We start from the raw sequence: 27,523 nt of genomic DNA on the forward strand, positions 1-27,523 counted from the left end.
CACTCAAAGCACTTTTAAGCTAAATGTCATATCTTGCCCAAGGACACATCGACATGCAGACTGGAGGAGCCGGGATCGAACCGCCAATCTCCCGATTAGTGGACGACTTGCTCTACCTCCTGTGACACAGCCATCCATGTTGATACAGTACATGGATATTTCAAATATCAAACCAATCAATCATGAATACCAGTTTTACACCATTAATAGATGCAAATTGTGAACTGAGTAGGCAGGTGCTGCTGGTTATTGTAATGCTGAGTCACGTGTTGAATATTTACGATGTTAATGATAGACCCTCGTCTCTTCTGTCTTGCTGATATTCAACAATATTCAGACGGTGAAGGAGGAACAACAGCTATGAAAACTGAATGTAGACTTTAAGTAATGCAAAATATAAATGGTTCATTACACAAACCACAGCCTGGCAGATGTGAGCAGCAGTGTCCCATTGAATCAGTCTCCTAGCGTGATAGTATTAATGCATACTTTTGAAAGTCCATCAGTGACGAACATGTTTCTGCAACAATATCATAACATCTTCTTGTACGTTATCTAATGCAGTAAAATAAAGTGCCTGATGGGCAACACACACTGACAGTGTATGACACGCATTGAAACACATGCATTTTATTTTCTATGCGAGCCCACACGCTGGCAGTGTTCTGACACGCATCAAAACACACGTGCTTATTGTTATCTACACAAGCCCACACAGTGGAAGCCACGGAAGGATGCATGATGCATTAGAACATGCTACTGTCCTGTGTTCCAGCACTGACATGAGATAATGTTCCAGAAAAGCAGCTGTTTTATTAAATTCATTCCCCAAATTAACATTCTCCAACATTTTTTGTATTAATGCATTTTCACTTTCTTGATGTTTAAAATAATATTGGTCTCACTTTACAGCCTGGTCTCTTCAATCTGTGTAAAAAACAACACAACTTTACACTTTCAAATTGTGTGCAGTGTATATATAAGTAAGTCCAATTTTTTGTGTAGGTGATATGCCAAACATTCCCAGGGAAGTGACGGGCTGGTGGATGGCTAGATAATTTGTTGGTAAAAAAGTGCAAAAGCAGTAAGAGAGCGGTGTTCAAGATCACCAAAATGTCACTTCAGATAGCTGCAGATTTTTAACTTCATGTCGGGACATTTTTACTGCATTTTACTGTCTTAACCCAAACTAAGCTGACAAACCCACATTCATACACTTGAGTCTGTGTGTTTTCAAAGCTCACTTTTCCTGTCCACGCTACAATGCTACAACAATTGTATTCATATCATTTTGCTCACTGTCTTTCTACACTTACTGTCCTCTCGCAGTATGTGTATGTGGATATATAGAGGTCAGAAGGTACTCTGAGGTCAGGGTTGCTAATCTGAAATAGCATTTACACACATCCCCAGGGGGTTACACAGAGCTTACAGAGCTCTGTATGTTCCCTTCACACTTATTTCCTGGGTTACCCTTTTTGTTTCTCATGAACTCCATGTGAAGACAGATAACCCATCAACCTCATGGACCCACCACCCACTCATGTTTGATGGATATAAGAAAAAAACAAACAAGTACAGTACAGTACTTCAAAAGTGATGTATAAATCTATATCCCTACATCCTTTTTCTATTTTCTACAGTTTATTTTACTTTCTCTATGCAAAGTAGATGTGATCTACTGGGGACATCAAGATGTTGTAGGAGGACAGCCTCCTACAACAGTTGTTGTTGTTGTTCACTTGTTCTTTAATTTTGTTAAACTAATCTTTGATTCCTAAGAGACAAGTTTGCGTGGTAAGAACAGACCTCAGGCCTGAAGAACTGACCTTTCAAACCCTCTCAGTGGGGATAGATGAGTGATGCTCAACAGACTCAGAAACACTTCTTAAGAGACCATTTCTGACTGAACATCCAAAAATGATGTTATGAACTAAAAGCATAAAACTTACTCTAAGGCCACTTGGACCAGAGAAAGACCAAAAAACACCCACCTGAAATGGTACAAAGACCCTCTTATCTGTAAAATCTCAAGGTTCTGAAACTCAAGAGAAACATTACTTTGCAACACTCCAAAATTAACTCCTACTACATTCCAGGCTTTAATAACTGTTAAATTAACAATTTAATCAGTATATAGACAGTATATGTACTGTATATGTACTGTATATGTACTGTTTACCATAAAAAAATCATAAAGAATGATGTAACGTTGCTATGGTATATTGGTGAGATATTAAAAAAGGTCAGTTTTATTACATTTTATCACACTAATACATTTTTGATAAGATTAGAAATATAGGTTTGAATCATCTCACTTAAAGATTCTATCTTACTACATAAAAAATAATCTAATCATAATGTATGCAATATTTTAATTGTGTATTAATGAAACATATGGTAGGAAGTCACCCTGTATGATATAGGTTACAGGATTAATGCAATAATTATATTGAATTAATATTTGGTTCTAAAATGTGGTTTAACTTCATAGAGTTGCTGCTTTAACGGTTTTATTCACTGTATTACAGCAATACTGTTATTAATCAGAAAATATCATGGGTACTTGGCAGCCTGACAACAGCCAACTGTTGGCCCAACTCTACACTCCTGGATTGGCTAAGACCACTATGACTAATCTTCAACAAAACAGCAAGCATACAGTAACTTTGAAATCAGACGTTGAACATGCCTCGAGTACCTCCACATAGGAGCCCCTCACCTTGTGTCAAAGGGTGTATTGTTTAGTATGGTTGGATCAGACTCTGGTTGGTTTTCCCTATTGGTGTAATTTATTTGGGCAGATCTGAACACAACAATCGTAATTAGATGTGTACCAAAACAACCGTACCAGGGCCCTTTAGTGTAAGTGGTCATTATGAATGAATTCTGGAGTGGTTTGTGGTGGGAACGTGATCTGACCTTGATCTGAAAGAATTACAAGATGGACTGTGAAAATTTAGGCTACAGTCAGGTAAGTAAAATTAATAGCGCTAGCCAGAGAATGAATTAAGGTCCGACCTTGACTAGCAATGAAAAACCTTGATATTATAGGGTGATAAACTGTTAGTGGTACTTGTAACTTGAAGACTGTAGCTAGATGTCCAAAAGCCAAGTCTGAGATAATTCCAGTGGTTCATTTAGATTCTGCAGTGTCAGTGTCAATAGTGAATATGTCTGGTGATTGTTTAATTATTGAAAATATGGAGAGGAAAACAAACAATTTACTCCTACTTACAAGTATGTGTATTCAAAGTGTAATATATCTTATTCCTCTGTGCTGTAGAACGCAAATATCGAAATAGCAATGAGCCACACCGCTGCACCGGGTGACATGTTCCTTCACCCACGAAGACAGTAGTCATCGTAGCCTATTTAGAAATGGCTCCAAAGAGTAATGACAGTGATTGGATAGTATCTTGCAACTGCGAATGTGCATGAATCTTGTTCTGTATGGAAACCTTCACTAGCTTGTTGCGCTACAACCTCTTGACTTTGTTCTGAAGTTCCTTGAGGAATTTATGATGTTTACAAAGTCAACAGGTTGTGATTTGCAGCACAACAAAACTGAAACACTTTTCATGAATGTGCAACTGCATCTGGTGTTGCAGTACTGTCTTACTGATGTTTTACCTTTTAGAGCCATTTCCAAACTAACTACTAGGGATGCACCGAAATGAAAATTCTTGGCCGAAACCGAAAATGAGGAAACCAAGCAGCAACACAGAGCTATAAGCACGCTTTACTCTCACATGCGCTGCATTTATAGTCACACAAACACACACACCTTCTACTGTGCTGTGCGCTTCTCCGTCTCTAAGCGGGTTCTCTGCATCCATCGCGGCCCGGATCATTTCTGGTGCGCGCTGCTTTAATCCCACATGATCCAGGTAATGATCTTTATAACGCGGATCAAGTACAGTCGCGATGAAGTGCAGAGGATCCAAATAGATCTCAGTGAAACGTGTGCTGACAGACTCTAAGAGTGTACTACACTTTAGTGCTGCAATTAAAGGAATAACGTCTGCTACAGATGCATCAGAGGAGCTGATCTCTTTAGTTAGCCGTTTCGGCCGAATATTTTCGGTGGCCGAATTTTCGGTGCATCCCTACTAACAACCATAACCTTTGTTTTCAGGGATGAAGGAACACGTCACACAGTGCTGTGGTGTGGCTCATCGATGTTTATCCTTGCATCCATTGGCCCTAAACAGCCTCTAGACCTACTGGACCTCCCTCTCTTCACCACAGATCTCTGATGTTTCAAGTGGTGTTAACATCGAGATACTTGTGTGCATGAGTGGGTTTCCTGTACACTGTTGTCTTTATTCTCCTGTCAGCTTAGCATCCTCCTCTGTTAATAGTGAGCTGGCTGGGTGACGCCAGGGCTGGTCACAGTTCATAGTCACTGTTTGATTTCAAATCAAATGTGCTGTTGCACAAAGCAAAGCAACACAAAAGAAAATAGTTGTGTAAGGTAAGTTTGTCTTGCCATCCACACACGGTTTGTCACCCTTGTCCTCCCTTGCCTGCTTCTCTGTCACACTGTGTTAATGGTGTATGCATGTCATATGGGAAGAACTGCCAGAAGGACTTCATGGTCAGGGCGATGACTTGGTAGTGTTGAAAAATGTCTAAATCCCTCAAGATTCTATGATTGAAATTCTTTGTTGACAGTAGCACTGAAGCGAACAGTTTGTATTATCCATGCGTGTATTGACTGTAAAATGGCAGAAAAAAGGGACAATGCCAATGATGATGTCCCAAATTCACACATTTGAACAAGCAAATGTTCGATAAAAGGTTTCAGCACATGTTGACATTGGTTACAAATGATTTTCCTTCAGACAATTTAATCTTAAATTCAGTCTCTCCAACCACCCTCATCTATACCCCCCTTCCCCTCCCCCCTCCCCTTTGTTTCCCACTTTTCCCCTGCACCTCTTCTAGGTGGTATAAAACCCTCCAAGGTGCAGGTGTCTTATTAGATTCTTATAGGCCGCCTCTCTGTGCTCAAGTCCAATAAATCATTCACAGGCCCCATGGCTACAGTAGCCTACATCTGCACCTGAATAACAATATCAGCAATAGCGAAAAGTGATCTCATTCTTTGGGATCGCTCCATACGACACTAAGACTGTTTGCTCACAGTGTTCTATGGAACTCCAAACATCCCTTTAGACGGCATTTGGTGGTAAAAGACAACACAATCTTCAAACTACTTAACGTCATGTAATCAGGCAACCTTGTTAAGATTGGGATCTTTTCCAAAAGAGACCTGAGAACAATTAACACTCATAATCAGATAACACCACAACCAGCGTGACTACAATCAACAAACTTGGTAAGAGATTTTAAATAAGAACTCCAAATGATAATTGTTTTTGTGCTGCACACATAAATAGATTATTGTTGGTGATTTTTCCAATAATACAAATTTGTGAGTAAAAACAGACTTTTCTGCTCAATTTAATTTGTGTCAAATTCTTTGGCCCTTCATTTACAGTGACAAAGTTACAATGCAAGGTCTTTTTTGTATGTTGACTGATGCATAGCTGTTGGTAACGTAGCAAGACTTCAAGAGATGTATTCCTCTTTTGTGGCAGTAAAAAAAAAAAAATAGGCCCACTGTTTACTATGCTTTATTCAGATATTTGGGACTCATGAACAATACCATTTAATTAGCAGCAGGGCTGCACCTATTGTAGGCAATTCATGTATGAATCCCCTGTCTACCCAGTGGAAACACAGAGACCCCAGTAGTAGCTGCTCATAGTTGGTTAAATCTGACTACCAGCACTGTAGGAATTCACTTTACTATCCATTCTAAATGTTGCAGTTGGCAGGCAGTGTCCCCACCACCCTCATGTCACACACTACGTAGCTAAACTACCTACAGTCATTGCCCCCAAATCCTATGTTGCATTTTTAAATATGCTGGGATGGAGAAAGCTAGCAGAATTTGGAGCGAGCTTGTAGTTATTCTTCAAAGCTTGAGAGCAGTTTGCAGATCATTCCATTTAAAAACATGTACACTACCTGAAACCAGTTCTGCCAAGATTACATATACAATATCTAGAATTGAGTAGTGGGAGTGTGTGCTGTAGTTGAAAGATATTAAATGTGAGGTAGTTTGGAAGCTTTAACAGTGGAGCTTTATAGATGCATATTTACGGATCATATGATTATTTCTTATTGTCAGTAAGATAGTCCATCCATGAGAGGAAACAAACAGAGAGCAATGAGTATGTAATCTTTCATTAGTAATGCTTGAGTGATGCCCTGTGCTAAACACGGTGTGCGTACATGTTGAGATTACCACAGGCCAATTGATGAAAACATGCTGTCTGAATTAGTGTTGGATGCTAGGATGATACACTTACAGATTACATTGTGGGACTGTCAGTAATGTTGCTATACTACTTGTACAATGGCAGTTATTCATATGAAGGATAATCATCACAACTTGGGTTTTATTTTTGCAGATGGTAACAAATCTTAGACAAACCACCAGGTTGGTCTCAGGTCCTCAGTGTGCTACAAACAAACTGAGCACAACACCATGGAGCCTTTGAGAAGAGACTGTCCAAAAGTGTGCATTGTTATCCTCATTTCTATGATTCGATTACAATTACAAAGACATCCAATAGTATGGCTAATCAGAAGAAAGCCTTTTTCCTTGAGAGGAGATACGGCATCATGTGTGTGACATTGTTTTAAGTATGCTGAACCCTAAAGTAATTTAGAAGAGAAAATTATAAAGGTGAACAGTCAAATTATTTCCCAAACAACAAACCTACCTTGTGTTTCAACTTTGACCTGGACTTAAAGTTGTGTACACTCACAGTTTTCCTGTGACAGATTATAAGTAACATTTCAGGTGTGCTCCTTTTTCACTTTGAGCTGCAAATAGGATGGTTAATAGTAATCTGGACAAACTGTAGGTTTGTTCGGAACTGGACGGTTTAAATGTTCCGGTTTTGTACCCTTCTGGACGTCATCGTAGCGATGATGCCATGTTTCCACGTGGTGCTAATGACTTTGGTGAGTACAACATTATCATAACTGATGCAAATGATAGCCAAAACTGCAACAACAAAGTCTTAAGATGTAATTAACCAGACTTTACCCTCTAATGTCTCTGGTTACATTAGGCCATTGCCGGCAACATTGCATGGAAGGGTTTGATTTACTAAATGTTTGCATCAATGTGATGAATTGATTTGGTTTGTATTTAATTTATTGGACAAACTAAGAACAGACATTCATATTTTGTTATCCAGTTATTTTCCAGAGAATGCACTTTATCACAGTTAATAGTGTGATTTAAGCCATATTGACCACCTCTAGTCTGACTAATGGCTTCTGTGCTGTTTCTTCATCATATAGGATTCCTACTAGGACTATGTGTATGTTTGGGTAGATACATTTAATAATCTCAATACGGTTTTCAGAAACCTTTTTAAAGTTATTTGAATACACACCACATAAAGTACAGAGCTAATAAAATAAAATACAAATAAAATAAAAATACAGGAACTAAAGCTCATCACATGCAGGCTTTCTGAAGCCTTTCTATGCTTGGAAACATCAGGTATTATCCAAAACTGTTCCTAAAAACAGCAGGTATTTTGGGCTGTAATTAATATGGGGAGAAGGGGGAGGGAAATTGAACAAATTTGCTGGAGACAGGATTGAAATCAATGGATATGCAATACTAAAATCAATCTACCATGCCAGCATCCTGTCCAAACAGGCCTGTACATTTGAAATCAATAAAACATGTTGAGACAAACGATGGGGCAAAATAGCACTGGTTTTAGGTGACTGGTTATTTCCAGTGAGAGAATCTTTTACCACAAACTCCCATTACTGAAAGGTGTTTTTTAATAGCTTATAACCCTGCTTTGGGCAAGGTATGACTGCATTCTCTGTGGACTGGTGTTATGCTACGACTGAACTTTTGTTTTTCATTGCACTCGGCTGAGTGGGGAATGTTCTGCTTCAGCACTGTACTGATTTATACACATTGCTGTGTTTTCTGTCCTTCAGCCAACCCTCAGGTCAGTCTCATATTGAATGATCATAGTCTTAGTTTGTTTGTTTATACATTAATGCTAGGTTAACTTATCAAAACAACTGTACATTGAAATTCAACTGTAGGTACAAAAGTCATCCTATATATCAAAACGATTTTTCACTTTATTAATATTTTTATTACCTACAAAAACAATTTGAGGTCTTTCTAGATATATCAGGCCTCAGTGTATGTGTTTGATTGACAGCTGAGCTGCAGAGGCACGGAGACATCGCAACACACTTCACTGCAAACTGTATCTTACAAGTGTTTTGTTGGCAGTGCCGTTGAAGAACCTCTCTGTTGTCTCTTGTGAGCCTGAAGCTTGCAGCTGTGTTGAGTATATAATTAACCTACTCGACTCTGATTGGACGGTTATTTCCTCACATTGCCGCTCCACCGGCACATGATAATCTACTTTGTTTCTGGAGTGATGTGTTTGTACAGTTTTTCTTATTTAACGCAGAGTGAAGTACATTTACGTGAGTGTTTGTCTCTTGAGAGAATCAAAATAAATGTGATTGGTTGCCTCCAGGTTGTTGTTCTCTATGTCAAGGACATCTGCATTAAGTAGAATGTTTCTCAACTTCTGCAGATGAAATGGTGTAACTTTACAGTCTTGTTTCACGGAGGGCAGTGGTGAGCCAAGATGGTATTTGGAGGTCTCATTCACAATGAAGGGCATCCTGTTACATATCCAGAGTTTGAGTGTATATGTGTGGAAGGGAATTGGGATACTGATGTCGAAATCTGCAAGGAAGTTTTATAGCTTCTTAATGTGCTGCAGCTGAGAAGATAATTAGCTATCTCACCTGCTAACTGAGCTAACTGCAGTGCACTTTTCCTATATTATTTAAAGGACAAGTGTTTAGGATTTAGTGACATGAGATTGCAGATTGCAACTGACTGAAGGTGTTCTCTAGAGCCAATGTTTTGTTTGTCCATTCTGGGCTACCGTAGCAACATGGCGGCCTCTGCTGAAGGGGACCCTCTTATTCTGTTGATATAAAGGGCGTATTCTAAGGTAACGAAATACGATTCTTATTTTCAGCTGATTATACATCAATTAAAACACACTTATGAACATTTATGCCAAGTATGTTCTGCTAAATGGCACTAAATTCTACACACTGCACCTTTAAACGAGCGAGGGTTAAGACGTGTGCTTATACAGTGTATATTGTCATAGAACCATGGCTTTTTTTCCCCTCAAAGGCCTCCAGAAGACTGTGATTTGTATGTTGCAGTAATAAATAATGGTTTCAGTTGGACTATAAAAGGTGCTAAAGCAGAGAAAGTAACATTTTAGTTTGCCTCATGACCTGTAGCTGAAATATCATCCTCACATTTCCGTCTTTTTCCCAGTGACAGAGCCAACTGCTGCTTAATAAATGTAGAGAACACAGCACTAACAAGACAAGTGAGTGTCTGAGCTGCATCAGCTTGATGTACTGACTTGCCAGTGCAAACATCTAATAATAATCTGAGTCATGGAATATTTATTGCATACATTGCAGGCGACGATTGATCTGTGCGCCTCCAGCTCGCCTTCCAACAAGAAGTTATTCTGTTTGCACAAAGACAAACTCGTCTAACAGAGAAAACATGTCCAGCTCAGGCCAAATGAGGGCAAAAAAAATAGTGATGGGTTTTATCTTTTTATCGATATAGACGCCGTGCTGTTTTTATGAAAGAAGCTGGATTGATTACAAGTCTGTGCTGGTTGGCAGAAAACAAGAGGAGCGACAATAGACTCGGAAAGACAAGAGTCTGGTTTCCAAGGAGCTGTCAGGTAAGAATCATTAGGTACTGAATTTACTACTCAGTCACTGACACACACACACACACACACACACACACACACACAAAGGCAAATGGGAAACAGAGCCAGGTCATCTTTCAATAGCAGCAGTATACTACTACAGCTGGCCAGGATGAGTTCACCCAGCCTTTTCTACAACATCCTACAGCATGTAAGCTCTTAAACTAAGACACTGTTACAATCCTTAAGTTTTTCATGATATCAAACTATAATTTATATACATGGTCTGCATTTATTCTATGATACAATGTATTTGCAGTTTTTTTTAATGCGTTTTACTTTTTCGTTGCACTGTTGTTGTTGTTTTTTTTTAAAAATGTTTTTATTGTTGTCTACCTCACCATGGGTCTGAGAGAAACGTAATTTCAATCTTCTATATGTCGTGTACATGTAGCAGAATTGACAATAAAGTTGACTTTGAATCCTACTATATATAGTAGCTTTGATTGGTGGTGGCTTTGATTGCTCACTTAAGTTAAAGCAATTTACAGGCATGCAGTAATCCACTGCACTGACCGTTGATCAAACATGCATCTACATTACAATACAAATGTCATTTTGGATCTTTTTCAAAGGAGTAATGGAAACGTCAGGAGCAGTCACAGTGAGCTGATGCACACTTCCAACTCAGTGAAGTAACCAACTTTACTTTACTGTGTCCTGCTGGGTGGAAAACTACTCGTACCCTGCACAGAATGACATCAGCTCAAAGTTGTAAGAATTATTGACTGTAACTTGTGTTTGTTTGAGTTTTTCTGAGGACACTGAAAACACCACTTAAACAACAACTAATCAATATTTTTGTATAAACAATGGCTCAAATGACTGTGTGTGATGTGAAAAGGGTTGCTTGTATTGTGTGGGGAAGCCTGAATAGAGTGGCTAGGAAGTGATGCTTTGTCCATGTATAACAAAGCAGGTTTTATTATGTATTATTTAAGTGGGACCATGCTACATGGACACATGCATTAAATTAAAAGCTTCTGCATTCTGTATAACATCTAGTGAGCACATGAATGAATGAATGACTGTCTCAGCTCAATGCTGTGAACTATTTCTCTCAGTTTATTTTTTAGTAAAACTATGTTTGCTCATTAAACAATGGTAGCTGTTCATGCAACAATAACACACAGAACTGTTCTAAACTTCTGAAAACTCAAATTAGGAGCCTTTGAGATTCATTAATGTTTGATATCTAAAAAATGAAAATGAAGTAGAGTAATAACTACATTTATGTGGTAGAACTACTAAATATGCAGGAGTCAGCCTCATTCTCATTGTTGAGCATGTCCATGGCTGCATCCACAAATTAGACATAATCAATGTTTTAAAGCTCACTTTATTATTCTCTTTTTTATATAAAAATGCTCTCACATTCAGTAGAAGAGTCCTTTGGCTGCTTCTATTACACATGTACAACACACACACACACACACACACACACACACACACGTCATTTGTTGTATTGCATTTGCTTGAAGGGGCAACTGTGTTAGGTGATGAGTGTTTTTGTCAGGGCTGCTGCAGGGAGAGGCACTGCAGAGAAACCCAAATATGACAAGGACACGCGCACACACGCACACACACACACACACACACACACACACACACACACACACACACACACACACACTGATATTACACTCACTGTTAAAAAGAAATAAAGTACACACATATATTTTTCTCTTTTGATATGTTAGCAGCACTTGAAACTTACTGAGCAAGGAAGGCTGATTGAATACAGAAGCTGCTTTATAGCAACACCCTGTTTAGTTTGAATACATAATGGACCTTATAGAATCTCATTGTATTAAAGTAGATACAAAACACATCTGGATCCATCTACTGGACACAGCTAAAGTACATCAGCAGATACCAAGCAGCAACCAACACGGCTTGATGTGGAAATACCTTAAAGTGCCACTGACTCTCATTCAATAAAACTGAGGTAGTGGGAAGTGTTTCCACAGTGTGAAAGGCAACATCCTGCATACCTTGTCTGGAAGGTCTTGGCTCCAAACAGAAAAGATGGTGTAAACCATAAGCTGCAACTTTAGACTTCACCTCGCTAGGTCCGGGACTGGGATCAGGATCAGGAAATGCTTACTTATTAACTGAAACCGTTATTATCAGATCGGTAAATATGGTGAATACGTAGTCCAATATGTGCCGATATGTTTTTAAATTAATAGCTAATTATACTTATTAAATTCTCAGTACTCTGACTGAGTATGACAGGAAATATTAGTTTAGTAACATCAGATGTAATGAAGATGCAGAGACATCCAGAAATGATCAGTCAGCCATCTGTCCAGAGAACAGGCCTGCAGCACATGATGGAATCCAGTGACGGATTCTGATTTTTGACTAATCAGGAGTGTGTTTGATAATCAGCAGATATGCACTATGATGAGAAGCAGCTTCCACAGGAAATACAACAGCTGACAACCTTCCACAGGTGCTGTGTGGAGAAATAAAACTAAAGTGCTGCTGCCCTCTGCTGGCAGAGCTCCAGCCTTCTGGATTAAAATACATCCAAATCAAATGGAGGCGTATTTCTGATTTAAGTGCATGCTCAGACTCCTTCAAGCATGACTAATAAAGACTTTGCAGGTGTAAATGATTGTTAGTGTAACAGCTTCATCATTTCATTCTCCTGATTTAATGCTTTCTACTTCCAGCCCGCTGCACTGTTCTCCTCTCATCATCTAATTCCCTGCTGTCTCGGCTGGGCTGCCTGCTCGTTAATCTGGACATACGATTGTCTTCTTCACTGCATCTCTCCTTCTAAACCTTTTTATTTCTACTTTTAAATCCCCAAAACTCTTCCCTCTTCTTTATCTGCATCCTATTCTCAGATTAAACACTTTTAAGATTTACTCTGACGGATAGTTGAGACGAAATAAATTCAATGTAATGCAGAGTTGTGTCAATCATCATCATCATCATCATCATCATCATCATCATCATCGTCATCATCATCATCATCTCCAGTGGATTATTTCCATTTGTTAATGAAATGATTGGACCAGCTCTCCCGCCATCACAGAGTGTTTTAGAAGGTTCACACACTCTGATGCGATGAGGCTAATTACCTGTGAGCAGATCTTACTGACTTCCTCTTACCTTTCACAGAGTTTAAATGCTTTATGAATGACTCAAAGTCCAAAAACACACAGTAGCCTTAAAATCAGGACTGACACACCCATATTTTTCTCTTAACTTGGCCACTTTGGAGCTGCTCCTAGGCTCAGGAAGGTTTGTATGCATGGCTCCAGGATATCTTATCTTTATAAGGAAAAAGTCATGTTGATGAATGGTGTAAATGTTCATTAATAGCTGGTGTAAATGCAGCCCAGTGGATCAGACATCTCTGTCCAGATACAGATCACATGATACCAGGTGTGGATGGGACCATAGTAGGGTTGGAATGAATTTCGGTAAAAAAACAATTGAATGCTGAAATTGCATTTGAATGTGTATTTTAATATAAATGTGTTGGCTAACGTTAGCAAATCTTTTCCTTATCGTCTTGACCTCCCTGCATGTGACAATGAAATGCTTCTGGCGCATCTGAACAATAAAGAGTTTCTTGAGTTTGACTCGCGTTCAGAGTGCTAATGTAGCATCACAACAAAAATGGCAGAAAGTGAAGTGGACACATCTACAGAGGAACCACTACTGATAACTTATGAAGCGCTGTGTGGAAGTGATTTGGATTCTAACAATAACAAAGAATAAATATTGAGTATTTGTAATGCTGATGTATGAGTGAACCAATAAGCCTGTTTGTTAGTAATTTTGGGATGCCCTCTAGTGGACAGAACATAAAATAACCACATGTTGACAGTGGGGTAAGCAACACATAAGCCTGTGTATAAGTACATTGTAAATATTAATAACAGACTCAATCTGAGCCACCATAAGCTACAAGTCATAACAGAGAGTGAAGCTTTACAAGTTCAACTTTTGTTTTCTGAAAGATGACTGTTATTTCTTCTTTTAAAAGTTGCATAGTTTCATTTTAAATTATAATGAGATTCATTCTATCAGTAGCTGAGACGATGGTGGACTCACACACTATATTGTTTTTATTAGCTCCATATTTTCAGTCTCTTACTGCTCGTTTCACACACATCACTGCTGCTCTCTCTACCAGCTCATGACACCAGCACTGCAGTTTTTTTAAGTTGTTATCAACACATTGAGGTAAGAAAATGTATCTTCTACATGTCTTGTCTTCATCATCTCTTATATTATGACACTCCTCTTCTGGTTTGCCCAACAGTTTGTGGAATGCATCTTATCAGTATATTGTTAGAAGCTCTATTTGTGCAGCTCCTAGTTTATTTTTCTTAAATAAAGAGAGGTGTTTGTGGGTTAGGGGTAGGGCTGGGCGATAAGGGTAAAATCAAATATCACAATATTTTAGACCAAATACCTCGATATCGATATTGCAACAATATTGTAGATGAAATTGATGCTTTCACAAAATATTTACACAATGACATTTTTTGATAAATAATCATCAGTAATGTGGATATAATGACAAAGTGGGTAAAAGGTAAATAATAGAACAGCTAGAACAGTCTAGTAAGTTCAGAAAATTATATATTTTAGTGGAATGCCGCCTTTAAAACCAAGAAAAGACAACTCTGATGACATATCATGATATTAACATATCCAAAATCTAAGACGATATCCAATCTCATATAACGATAGATATAATATCAATATATTGCCCATCCCTAGTTAGGGGTCCATAATGCATTAGTGAAACCTACAGTTTCATCTCTGTCACACACACACACACAAACACACACACACAAACACAACACTGAGGGAAGTTTATCTCTTTTCTCTTGTGTCAGCGTTAGAGCCAATTACTAATCAGTGTCCTCTGTCATTATCCAATCACCTGTCGTGTATCACTGTCCTCTAACTCTCCACACTGATGTGAAACTCTGTGCTGCCACTTTACTCCAAATTTATACAAACTGCTGCTTTCATGTGTGAAGACAGAAGATGTTTTCCAGACTGATGGAGGTCTTTAACTGCACATTAGCTCTAAATGAAGTCCATCTTAAGAGCTTATTTAGACTAAAATCAATAAAAGTTTGGTTTTATAACATGTAGTCTCTCCTTTTTAAAATGTGTATCCAACGTTGTTATCTTACCTGCTCGTAGTATTCCACATTCTTCTCAGCAGTGGAGATAAATGCTGACTTGAGGTCAGTTCTCATACTGTCCTGCCAGCGGGACCAGTCTCCTTTTAAGACATTGTTGGCTTGTTCCACCCGGTCTGCCAGGCCATCCACCTCCTCCTGAAGCTGTCAATAACACACACACAGACACACACACACACACAAACACCAATGATTATTTGAGAGAAAACACATCCCAGTCCAGAAAATACATCTGTTCAATATCAACAGACTGGTTCAAATGAGTGGCATCGGTTTACCAATATATGGGTCAGTGACAAATTCGGGTTGGCAAGATGATTAATTCAAAAATATGTTAACATAGTTTTAGATTCAGATTCATTCTTTATTGTCCCCAGGGGGAAATGTGTTGTAAATGGTAAATGGACTGTACTTATATAACACCTTTCTAGTCTTTACGACCACTCAAAGCTCTTTACATTACATCTCATTCACCCATTCACACACATTCATACACTGATGGCAGGCAGCTACCACGCAGGGTGCCAACCTGCTCATCAGGAGGGAAGTTAACCATTCATACACATTCACAGACCGTTGGCACAGCAATGGGAGCAATTTGGGGTTAAGCGTCTTGCCCAAGGACACATCGACATGAGGACTGGAGGAGCCGGGAATCGAAACGCCAATCTTCCAATTGGAGGACGACCGCTCTACCTCCTGAGCCACAGCCACCCCGCTTGTCATATATATTGTCATATATTCGTACAACATTCAAAAGGTCAACAAACATCATCAACAAGAAAAAAACAAAACTTCAACAGGATACAAATTGATTTTTAGTATCTTATTTCTGTTTTTGCAAGGGAGCATGGTGAAATAGCAGAGGGCACAATACAGAAGGATGGATTCAATCATACTACGGTACAGGAGAAGCAAGAGTTGGGGGGGTTTGACAGAGAGAGTCCTGAGTGTGAGGATGACATGAAATATCTGTTGACAGCATTTGTGGATATCTGCGGTGTGTTGATCAAAAGTCAGTTTATTGTCAATTGTGATGCCAAGGTATTTGAAATGTTCCACTATCTCTACTGGTTGGTTGTTGATGTATATGTGGTCCGTTGGGGTAGTCTTCTTCTTGCGGGTGTCGAATATGAGTTCTTTGTTTGTGTGACATTCAGGAGGAGGTGGTTGTCTGCACACCATTTTGAGAAGTGGTTGATGGTCTGTTGGTAGGCTGTGACTGAGTCATTGTCTGATAGCAGTGCTAATATGGCAGCATCAGGTTTGTTAAAATGTACATTTAGTATTTTTGTTGCTTTTATATCATTTGAAATGACATTTGCAACATTTTTTACCAAAAGTAAGACTGAATGCTCCTGAGAATGTCAAATGGTGTAACCACAAAATAATGATATATATTCAATATTTTATCCACCTACAGTGTATTTAAGTGTAATGTACTGATGTGGGGATGCCCTGGGGTCCACTCCTTTTGGGTTAATGTGACTGTTATTCTTTCTGAAATAATTGAGATCAACAAACCCAGTTTGAACACATTTTAATGTTGAATGATGACACATCACTTAGTTTAACGCTTCATATGACGAGAGTTCTTTTGGCAGGCTTAACTGCTCCAAAGAAATAGTTGGTAAGGAAATGGAAACCCCCCCCCACAAGCTTAGTATATATCAGTGGAAGCTATTATTTCATGAGGTATTAACTTTAGAAGCCTTTTGTGCTAGAGCACAAAGAGCAAAGATGGAAAACATACAAATTCTTCAGAGTGCAGCTCAGAAAGTCAAATCACTACTTTAGTCTGAATGTTTGCTGACCCTGAGTTTAGTCTACTGGTAATGTTCATTTCAACAAACTGTAAGTATTTCACTTGCTGTAAATAGATTTAGCACATCTCTGATTCAACATTGATTCATTATTATTATAAAATGCAATATTACTATTATTATTATTTATAAAGTTCATAAGATGGGTTTGTTTGTTATATTTAATATAATTTAATGTATTTATTTTTTGTTTGTTTGGTTCATTTCTGGAGGGTAGTGATGTATATTGGTGAGGACCTATGGGATGTTTGTGTGGATTGTTTATTGGCTGCAGACGGTATTAACATGTGTATTCAATCATATATTTTTACTTTATTGATTCTATTATTTACCCTTGCTGTAAGGATACTGTCTGACTTCATATGTGGCTTCTACTTGGAAAATGAAATAAAAAAATTGGTCACAGAAAGAAAAAAAGAATATTATGAGGAAAACTAAATACTTGGAAATGGATATTGATACAATAATGATTATGTTAATGCACTCAAGCTGTACTGTTTATAAACACTATCAACCTAAAAATGCTCTTCATGTACTAAGTGTTCATGTATTCCATATCCTGGTGACTGTGTGGTTAAGATATGAACCATAAAACCATAATGATCATGCCTGAACTTGTTTCCTGTCAGTCTCAACTATAAACCGTCCAATAAAGCCATCACTTTTTGGCTCAGTCTCACTACTGTCATTAACCGGTTTCCACAGTCAGAGACTAGCTGGTGAACACAGTGGAGCATTGAGCAGCTAATGAGACACATTTTTCTCAGTAGTGGATGAAGATCAAATTAGAATTGAAAGGAGAGTGGACTTAGATTCATGAGGTGAATACAAACTGAAAATGAATGATCATGTTGCTCTGTGTGTGCTGGATGGGTAAAAATAAAACTGCTTATTAACATATTCAAAATATCAAGATTGTACAGCAATGTTAAATCAGTTTAGTGTTTACAGATATGACTTTTTTATGCATTTGTCTATATTTCACTTTTTAGTTTTTATGTTGTATGAGCTACGTGACAGGTTCTTATGGCTTTTATTGACTCCTGCACATTTATACTTTGTTAGTTATTATCCTCTCTCCCTAATATCAATGTTCTGCATGTATTATGTATATTTTTATGTATAATGCATTTTTATGTGCAAAGACAGACGACGAGCGAGCGAACGAACGAAAGAAACAAAGAACGAACGAACGACACACTACCCCAATACTGCTTTAACTTGAGTTCTAAATGATCACAGCCTTCTGTGGGTGAAATAATGCAGATCATTATCTGCAGCATTACATGAGATTAGTGTAAATGTACTGCACATACATCCCAATTACAACACTGCTTGCTATTAGAAGGTTAAATGAAGCCACAGCAGAGTAACAGGAAGGAACCAGGAGTGTTCTACTGAACCGTTTAATGGGTTATAAGTTTGTGGCCTCTTAGACACAATAGAACAGTTATTACAGTAGTCCAGCAGTGTAATATACAGCACATATTGTTATGTGTATTTTAGCACAACATGGACAGTAAATCTAAGTGGAGACTGCATGAAGAGCTTAAAGCACATATGAACCTAACCATCCTCACACTGCACATAATCACATGCTGGATTCATAGAGTGTGAGCAGGATTAGCTGCCTGACATTTACACTGATGATGGCATTTACTCAAGTTCAATAAACAAAGCATGCTTAACATGGGCTTATCCACAGCATGTGCGCACACACACACACACACACACACACACACACACACACACACACACACACACACACACACACACACACACACACACACACACACACACACACACACACACACACACACACACACACACACACACACACACACACACACACACACACACACACACACACACACACACACACACACACACACACACACACACACACACACACACACACACACACACACACACAGCTCTCAGTGGCCTGCTTGTTACTGCAGTGATATCGATCCATCTACCTTTTTAGACTGTGTGTGTGTGTGTGTGTGTGTGTGTGTGTGTGTGTGTGTGTGTGTGTGTGTGTGTGTGTGTGTGTGTGTGTGTGTGTGTGTGTGTGCGCGCTATTATTTTTCACTCCTACAAAACACTAATACTAACACGGGAGTCAAAGAGAGCCTCGGGGATCCAGCAGTGTGTACAGTGTAGTACAGTAACTGTAGAGATGTCTTCAGTATCCATTAACTCACTGTATGCAAATGTAAAAACTAATTATTACTATAGGAAACAAACAATATTATTTACATGAGGCAGCTTGTAGTGAAAAGTCTGGCTTGAATGAATCTAACAAACTTGACCATAATAACATTATGATCAAAAATTTAAAGAAATACAAATAAAAAGTTTAGACAACAATACTGAATGATTTTAGACTTCAATCAATCACAACAGTGATGGATCATTATGATTAAATAACCCTATAACAATACACAAAACTCCAAAATCAGGTCTGGTATCCTAACTGTATAAAGACAACTGGATTTAGAAAATGTTAAAACATGTTTAACTAATAGTGGAATACACTGTACGGCTGGATGACACTGGTTCCCTGCTGTGTGCTGCAAAATCTGAGCAGCACTGCCCCCTGCTGGCTATGATGAGGCATAGAAACAAATTCATTTTCTGCAAAGGTTGACTCACAAAAAGCTCACTGGTTTCTTTTGCAGTGAAGGTCAAGTTAATGTTTACAGAGAGGAACAGTGTGATTCTGTTCTGAATCACAGCTCACACCTCACAAACCTGAAAGACTGCTCACTGTCTGCAGTACACATCTGACACTAACTGTCAAACAGTGTGCTGTGATGTCAGCCAGCTCAGTCATGGTGCGTGCCTTTCAATTATGAATGAATGGATGTCACAGACCAATCAGATCAGCTACCACCTGCTAGTCTCAGTGTTGTCAGTGTAAACACTGTTAGATCACATCTGAAAACATGTTTGCTATCTGTTGGTCGCTTCAGAAAACATGATGATCTGTGTGTGTGTCTGCTGTGAGTGGAGCAGCGTGTCTAGGTGTGAAAACCTGAGGACTCTGGAAAGCTTGCATTGATGACTGGCTGTGAGCAAGTAAATGGTAAATGGACTGTACTTACTGTATATAGCGCTTTTCTAGTCGTTATGACCACTCAAAGTGCTTTTACATTACATATGTCATTCACACACATTCATACACTGACGACAGGATACCAACCTGCTCATCAGGAGGAAACTAATCATTCATACACCATTGGCACAGCAACGGGAGCAATTTGAGGTGTCTTGCCCAAGGACACATCAACATGTGGACTGGAGGAGCCGGGAATCAAACCACCAATCTTCGAATTGGTGGACGACCGCTCTACCTCCTGAGCCACAGCTGCTATAGTCCATACAAATATTCATATTTTCTTTTCCTCAGAGCCCACCTGACTGGTAATCTGCCACACATGTCGAACTCCACACTCCCAGTTCACGAAGCCCAATCTGTGATGACATCACAATGAAATCACCAGAGTTTAAAAACCCTCCAGGGCCACAGGAGTCATAAAAAGTGTTTGCACAGGCTGAGTAGACACAACTATGACAAGGACAGTGACTTTGATGTATAATATTGGAGAAATATCCCTTTAATCTCTGTCAATAAGTACAAGTTTGTATCTCTTGTCACTCTTTAATCCTCCCTATGAAAATTACTTACAAATCAACATCTGTCCCTCCTAACACACACACATGACTCCTTGAAATAAAAGCCAGAGTGTTTCCAGGGTTGTCTCACACACACACACACACCTTATTAAAGCAAGAGTACAATACAAGTCTGTGGGGGGAAAGTCTCAGTCCTGCTTCTTAATTAAAACCTCACAGATGGATTTTGATATCAGCTGGTTGAGGGCATACACACCTGTAAATACACACACTAGCGCGCAAAAACAGCACAACTGCAGTCTAAAAATAACTCTGTCCTTTGCTCGACTAATTTTCCGTCTCCGTTCTTTGTCTCCTGACATTTTGAAGCAAGTCATCATCTAAAAAACGATATGGGAATTTTCATTACGCCGCGATTAGCTGCCGGGGCTTACGGTGTGAAATAATATTGACAGCTCTTATTCCCACTGAGCTGACGACTGACTTCCATCCGACAAGCCTGGATATTTAGATAATCCCCTCAGGAAGCCTTTTTTCCTCCCCAATATTAGCTGAGGGTGGCCCTGTGGGAGATGCCCCACTCCACGCTTCACTTTATTACACCTAATCTCTGAGAGGAAGATAGAGAACACACAAACACATCTGCTGGCTCAGAGCCATGCATGGAGAGAGGAGGCAGTGTGTGTGTGTGTGTGTGTGTGTGTGTGTGTGTGTGTGTGTGTGTGTGTGTGTGTGTGTGTGTGTGTGTGTGTGTGTGTGTGTGTGTGTGTGTGTGTGTGTGTGTGTGTGTGTGTGTGTGTGTGTGAGTTAAATTGCACTCACTGCTTCTTGGTCGACTTTTTTGGATGCCAGGGCCTCGTTCTTGGCCTCAAACTCAGCCTGGATGTTGTCTCTCCGTCTCATCACAGCCTGAGACACACAAGCAAAGATTCAATTCAATAGGGTCGTGATTTGTTTTTGTTTTTTTTAATAAAAGACATCACTAATTGCCCAAGGGCCCCTTTCCCAGAACAATCGATCTCTGTGAGTGTTTTGAAGTGCAATTCCACAAATGTTGCTCTCTTTTTTTTTTTTTACGCATGTCTCCCCAAACAGCTGTTAAAAGCATCCTAACATGACTGTGGATGGTGCTGCAGAGAAGCTGCTGAAGTCTGTAAGTCTGCTGTCAGTTCTTACCCTTTTTAAAAAAGAAGATCAATTTCTAGGACATTTCCAGGAAATGTTAAATGACAACACTCAGTGTGTGGCTGCCGCTCACAGTGAAGTTGATGTGGTTTTGTGGATTTTATACAGAGCTCAACAGAAGAGAATGTACAAAAACTGCAACTCATATCACTCTGTGGCTGAACAATCTCAAGGAGCTAAAAGTCAGCTCACGTTCTGCTTCGTTTTATAGATTTCTTTGTATTGATACTTCATGTGGAGAACTGTGAGGTTTAGGTTCATTACACATAGATGTATAGAACACAATTATCAGTTGTGTGTAACTTGGTGTTGAGTCTCTCTCCACATGTTGAGAAATAGACTATGTTACTTAATGTACATGCAGATTTACACATCACTATATTAGGTTAGGTAAGGTAAGGTAACTTTATTTTGCCCCTAGGGAGATATTCAAAAACTGACACAACAGTAGCTGCATAATGGTGAAAATGATAAAAAAATAAAATAAAATATACAATAAACAACCTCTGTGTAAATAACCTGCAATTATATAAAACTGCTAAATTGTCTTAAAACTGCTTTTTAAGACAATTTAATACTACATAGAATGAAGTAATAATATCTGTTTCACAATTAAAGTATGAAATAAATCAATAAAACCATCAGTGATGATATAGGCTAGAATGATTGACTGATCATGACCTGGATGAGGATAAGCAGCAGAAAAGCAACTGATGAATTGATGGATAGATGAATTGATTAAACTCAAAAGTCTGGAACAATAGACTCACATTAAAAATGGTTTTATAAGTAACATTATGGAAGGCTAGAAACAATATTTAAGAGGTTTGTGAAGACTTAAATATATTCTAAGGCTGTTTTTCTTTTAAGGAAATCTAAATAAATGATTTTTAAGACTTTTCAAGACATTCATACACTCTGTGAGAGATACTATAAAATATATCAGACTACAAAAGACACATATTGTATTATATATATAGTACTGTGAAAACTTTTAGGCAATAAGAGTAAAGTGCTTTCAAAAATAATACCATAAAAAGTTTATATTTATTCATTTAGTTCACACAAAGTTGAGTAAACAGAAGAAAACCTTAAATGAATATTTGAGGAGGAGACAGTGTGGTTGCGGCTCACCTTCAGCGTCTCAGCACAGAGGACGTACTCATGCAGGGCGGGGACCAGGACTTCAGACAGGTGGTGGATCTGCTCCTCTGTTTCCTTGCTGCAGCGCTCCACACAGCCGGCCACGCCCTTCAGCGGCTCCTCCAGCTCCTCCTCTAACCCCGCCCACTGGGTGTAGGTGGGTCCGTACTGCTTCAGCTCATCCAGATGCTCTGAAGACATAAAGGGACACATTTAATGACTGCTATTCTTTCTTTTAATTGCTCAGTGTGGGCCTATATGTGATGGCTCAGTACCTTTCTGTTCCCTGATGATCCTCTGGGTGACTTTGTCCACAGAGGAGATCTTGTTGCTGAAGTCCTCCACGTACTCCCACATGACACCAAACTCCTCCGGTCGGCTCCTGAGGCCTCGCACTGAGTTGGCCACCGCTCTCACCGTCTCTCCCATCCGGCTCAGGAAGCCTGGACCCTGTTTCCTGTGAGACGCCAAGTCCTGCAGGTGGTGCGACAACGAGACTTTAGTTAAACTGTGCATTAAAGCTTTCTGAAAGAGCTCCATTATACAATCAGTGAAGAACAGTATTAAAGTGAGAATGAGAGAGAGAGTGAGTGAGTGAGTGAGTGAGTGAGTGAGTGAGTGAGTGAGTGAGAGTGAGTGAGAGTGAGTGAGAGTGAGAGAGATAATCAACCCCCCACCACAGAGCCCCACTTGCCCATTGAAATGAGAGACAGATTCACATAACTAGATATCAGACAAGTGGAAATGGAACACACAATCGTCACACTCCAGTCCGGGCAGACAACAGCCGAGGACAAGAACAACCCCCCACTCAGACCAAGTAACACCGAGGGGGAGAAAGGCCTATCCGCTGTCTGGGCTGAGGTAAAACGGCTCAAAGATAATGAGGAGTCCTTCAATGAAGGAGACGAGGCGGCTCTGGGCTGAGGTCAAAAGACTGAAAGACAATGAGGAGGCATTGAGGCAGGAGAGGAGGCAGCTCAGAGAAGAAGTGCAGAAGCTCCAAGACGAGATGAGAACGTTGACCAGTGAACAACCCTTGAGAGCACCGCCTACCACCCTACAAAAGGCTGCAGAGGAAATTCAGGGCCCAGATGACAGTCCCAGCCAATCAGCAGCACCACCAAGCCAAGACACACAAACCCAAGAGAGCCCTCCTCCAACAAACAACACTACCACATCTACAGAAAGTAGCCCAACGCAAAACCCACAAATTGTTCTCCTCATAAACTCAAATGGGAGATATGTTGGAGAGAAAAGACCTACACAGCCTGTACGACCAACTACACATCCTCAAGGCAGCAATCCCAACCTTTGCAAAGACACTGAAGGACGTCACACTCAACCGCAGACCAAGCACATCCCACAGGAGCAACAGACAGATGAATTCCCCACCCAGGCCAATAATCAGAGGACCTATTCCACCCAGAGGACACCCAGCTGCACCTAGAGGACCTGCCCCACCTGGAAGACACCATGCTGCACCCAGAGGACATCCTGTCGCACCCCAGGTCAGGCCCACTTTCCCTTCGCCGACCCCATACCACACATATGCACAGGTTGTAAGCAGAGCAAGCCCCAACTCTTCACCTGACAGAGCCTCACCCTCTGATCTGAGCATACACCAGATGCTCAGTGAGCTCTACACAATCATGGTCCAGACCTGAACCCTCTGGAACAACTGCACCGTGAAACATGGAACGAAAATCCATCACTATTTCATCCTGGAATATACAAGGTCTGAGGTCGACTGCCTTTGGCCTCAAGAGCAGGAACCCAGACTTCACCAAAGAAATCACAAACACAGTCATTATTGTCCTACAGGAGACATGGCACAGAGGAGATGGTCCAACTGGCTGCCCTGTAAACTACAGAGAGCTTGTAGTACCATCCTCCAAGCTAACAGGAATCAAACAGGGAAGAGACTCGGGAGGTATAATAATATGGTACAAATCTGAATTGACCCACTCAATTAAGGTAATCAAAACAGGAACCTTTTACATCTGGTTAGAAATAAATAAAGTACTCACATCAACTGAGAAAAATATCCTCTTATGTGCCACCTACATTCCCCCAAATGAATCCCCATATTTTAAAGAGGACATGTTCTCCATCCTAGAGGAAGAAATTAACCACTTCCAGGCTTATGGTCACATTGTAGTTTGTGGAGACCTGAATGCCAGGACAGGCCGAGAACCAGACACCCTGAGCACCCAGGGGGACAAACACCTACCAGGAGGTAGAAACATCCTCTCCCCCAATAACTACGACAAAACAACAAACAAACATGGGTCACAACTCCTACAACTCTGTCGTTCACTGGGACTGTACATAGTCAATGGGAGAGTGCAAGGGGACTCCTATGGTAAGTTTACCTACAGCTCATCTCTGGGTAACAGCGTATCAGGTATCAGACCACAGCAAAATCACACTTTATTTGAACAAATCAACACGCAATGTGGAGGTATCACAGCAAACCAAACTACACCCTATTAAAACATGGTTTGACAATGAATGTAAAAATCTCAGAAAGACATTAAGGAACTCATGAAACATTAAAACAGTATAAAAACACAGTAAGGAAAAAAAGAGACCAACATGTTAGAAACCAGCTACACACCATTGAAGAATCCATAAAAACAAATAAATTCTGGGAAAACTGGAACACTCTAAATAAACAAAAACATGAGGATCTTCCCATTCAAAATGGAGATGTATGGGTAAACCACTTCACCAATCTATTTGGCCCAATATAGAAAATGAACAGCAAAAATACATACAAGATAAACTAGAAAGCTTAGAGTCAACCATAAAAGACTACCAGAACCCACTAGACTCCCCAATTACACTAAAAGAACTACAGAACAAAATAAAATCAATTGAAACCAAGAAAGCCTGTGGAGTCGATGGCATCTTAAATTAAATTATAAAGTTCACAGACCTCAAATTCCAATTGGCCATATTAAAACTCCTTAACACTGTCCTTAGCGCTGGGATTTTCCCCAATATTTGGAACCAAGGACTGATAACACCACTCCACAAAAGTGGCGACAAACTTGACCCCAATAACTACCGTGGAATCTGTGTCAACAGCAACCTCGGGAAAATCCTGTGTATGATCATCAACCACAGACTCCTTCATTTCCTCACTGAGAATAATGTCCTGAGCAAATCCCAAATTGGTTTCCTACCAAATTATCGCACAACAGACCATATTTTTACCCTCAGCACCCTGATTGACAACCAAATAAACAAAAATAAAGGAAAATTATTCTCCTGTTTTGTTGATTTCAAAAAGGCATTTGATTCTATTTGGCACGAGGGTCTGTTGTACAAGCTTTTGGAAAGTGGGGTTGGAGGAAAAACACATGACATCATAAACTCAATGTACACAAACAACAAGTGCGCCATTAAGATTGGCAAAAAATACACAGACTTCTTCCCCCAAAGCCGGGGGGTTAGACAGGGAGGCAGTTTGAGCCCAACCCTCTTCAACATATACATTAATGAATTGGCAAAGTCACTAGAGCAGTCTGTAGCACCTGGCATCACTCTAGTAGACACAGAAATCAAATGCCTACTGTTCGCAGATGACCTGGTGTTGCTGTCTCCCACTAAAGATAAAGAAGGATTACAACAACACCTTGATCTTCTGCACAACTTCTCCCAAACCTGGGCCTTAACAGTGAATCTGACCAAGACAAAAATGATGATATTCGAAAAAGGACCCAGCCTCCGCCACCACAAATACAAATTCTTCCTAGATAAGACGGCATTAGAACAGACAAAAAACTTCACCTACCTCGGCCTAAACATCAGCACCACAGGTAAATTGAACAAAGCTGTGAACGACATGAGAGACAAGGCAAGACAGGCTTTTTACGCCATCAAAAAGAACATCAAATTAGACATCCCAATTCAAATCTGGCTCAGAATATTGGACAGTGTAATAGAACCCATTTCTCTTTACGGTTGCGAGGTCTGGGGTCCACCTGCCAACCAAGATTTTACAAAATGGGATAAACACCAAATTGAGACTCTGCATGCAGAATTCTGCAAATCCATCCTCCGTGTCCAACGGAAAACACCGAACAATGCATGCAGAACAGAATTAGGACGATACCCACTAATCTTTAAAATTCAAAAGAGAGCAATTCAATTTTATGATCACCTTAAAGAAAGTGACCACAATACGCTCCATAAAAAAGCCCTGACCCAGAGAGAGACTGTAGAGATGCCCCCTCAGCCAACTGGTTCTGGGACTCCGTCCACAAACACAAGCAGAGCCACCAAACAGAAATCCCATCAGACTAAACCAAATTATAAGAAAACAAAAAGAAACTATCTGACACACTGGAAAGAATCAACCAAAAACCAGAGCAAATTGGAATTTTATTTGGCCCTAAATAGAAAATACACTGTGGTAGAATACCTGAGCACTGTGACCGATCCAAAGCACAGGAAATCCTTGACTATGTACAGACTCAGTGAGCAGAAAGGCCACCACAGACAGACCTGGCTCCCCAGAGAAGACAGACTGTGCATCCACTGCACACAACACGAGGTGGAGACTGAGCTGCACTTTCTTACAACCTGCCAACGGTACCAAGACATCAGAGACGCGTACTTCCCACAAATCACAAAC

At 39.8% G+C, this 27,523-nt stretch overlaps 1 protein-coding gene across 3 annotated transcripts in view; it reads right to left on the bottom strand.

Moving 5' to 3' along the window:
* The window catches only part of snx7 (sorting nexin 7), a 53,005-nt gene that overhangs the window by 12,844 nt on the left and 12,638 nt on the right, over positions 1-27,523 (bottom strand). For all 3 annotated transcript variants that reach the window (XM_062441741.1, XM_062441740.1, XM_062441739.1), the window contains exons 5-8: positions 23,154-23,352; positions 22,870-23,069; positions 21,373-21,459; positions 15,077-15,229 (exon numbers count right to left, since the gene is read on the bottom strand). In XM_062441741.1, coding sequence (XP_062297725.1) covers positions 15,077-15,229; positions 21,373-21,459; positions 22,870-23,069; positions 23,154-23,352 — 639 coding nt within the window. The remainder of the gene's footprint in view (positions 1-15,076; positions 15,230-21,372; positions 21,460-22,869; positions 23,070-23,153; positions 23,353-27,523) is intronic.

Source organism: Scomber scombrus, chromosome 20 (assembly GCF_963691925.1).
Source record: "Scomber scombrus chromosome 20, fScoSco1.1, whole genome shotgun sequence".
NCBI classification, from domain to species: domain Eukaryota; kingdom Metazoa; phylum Chordata; class Actinopteri; order Scombriformes; family Scombridae; genus Scomber; species Scomber scombrus.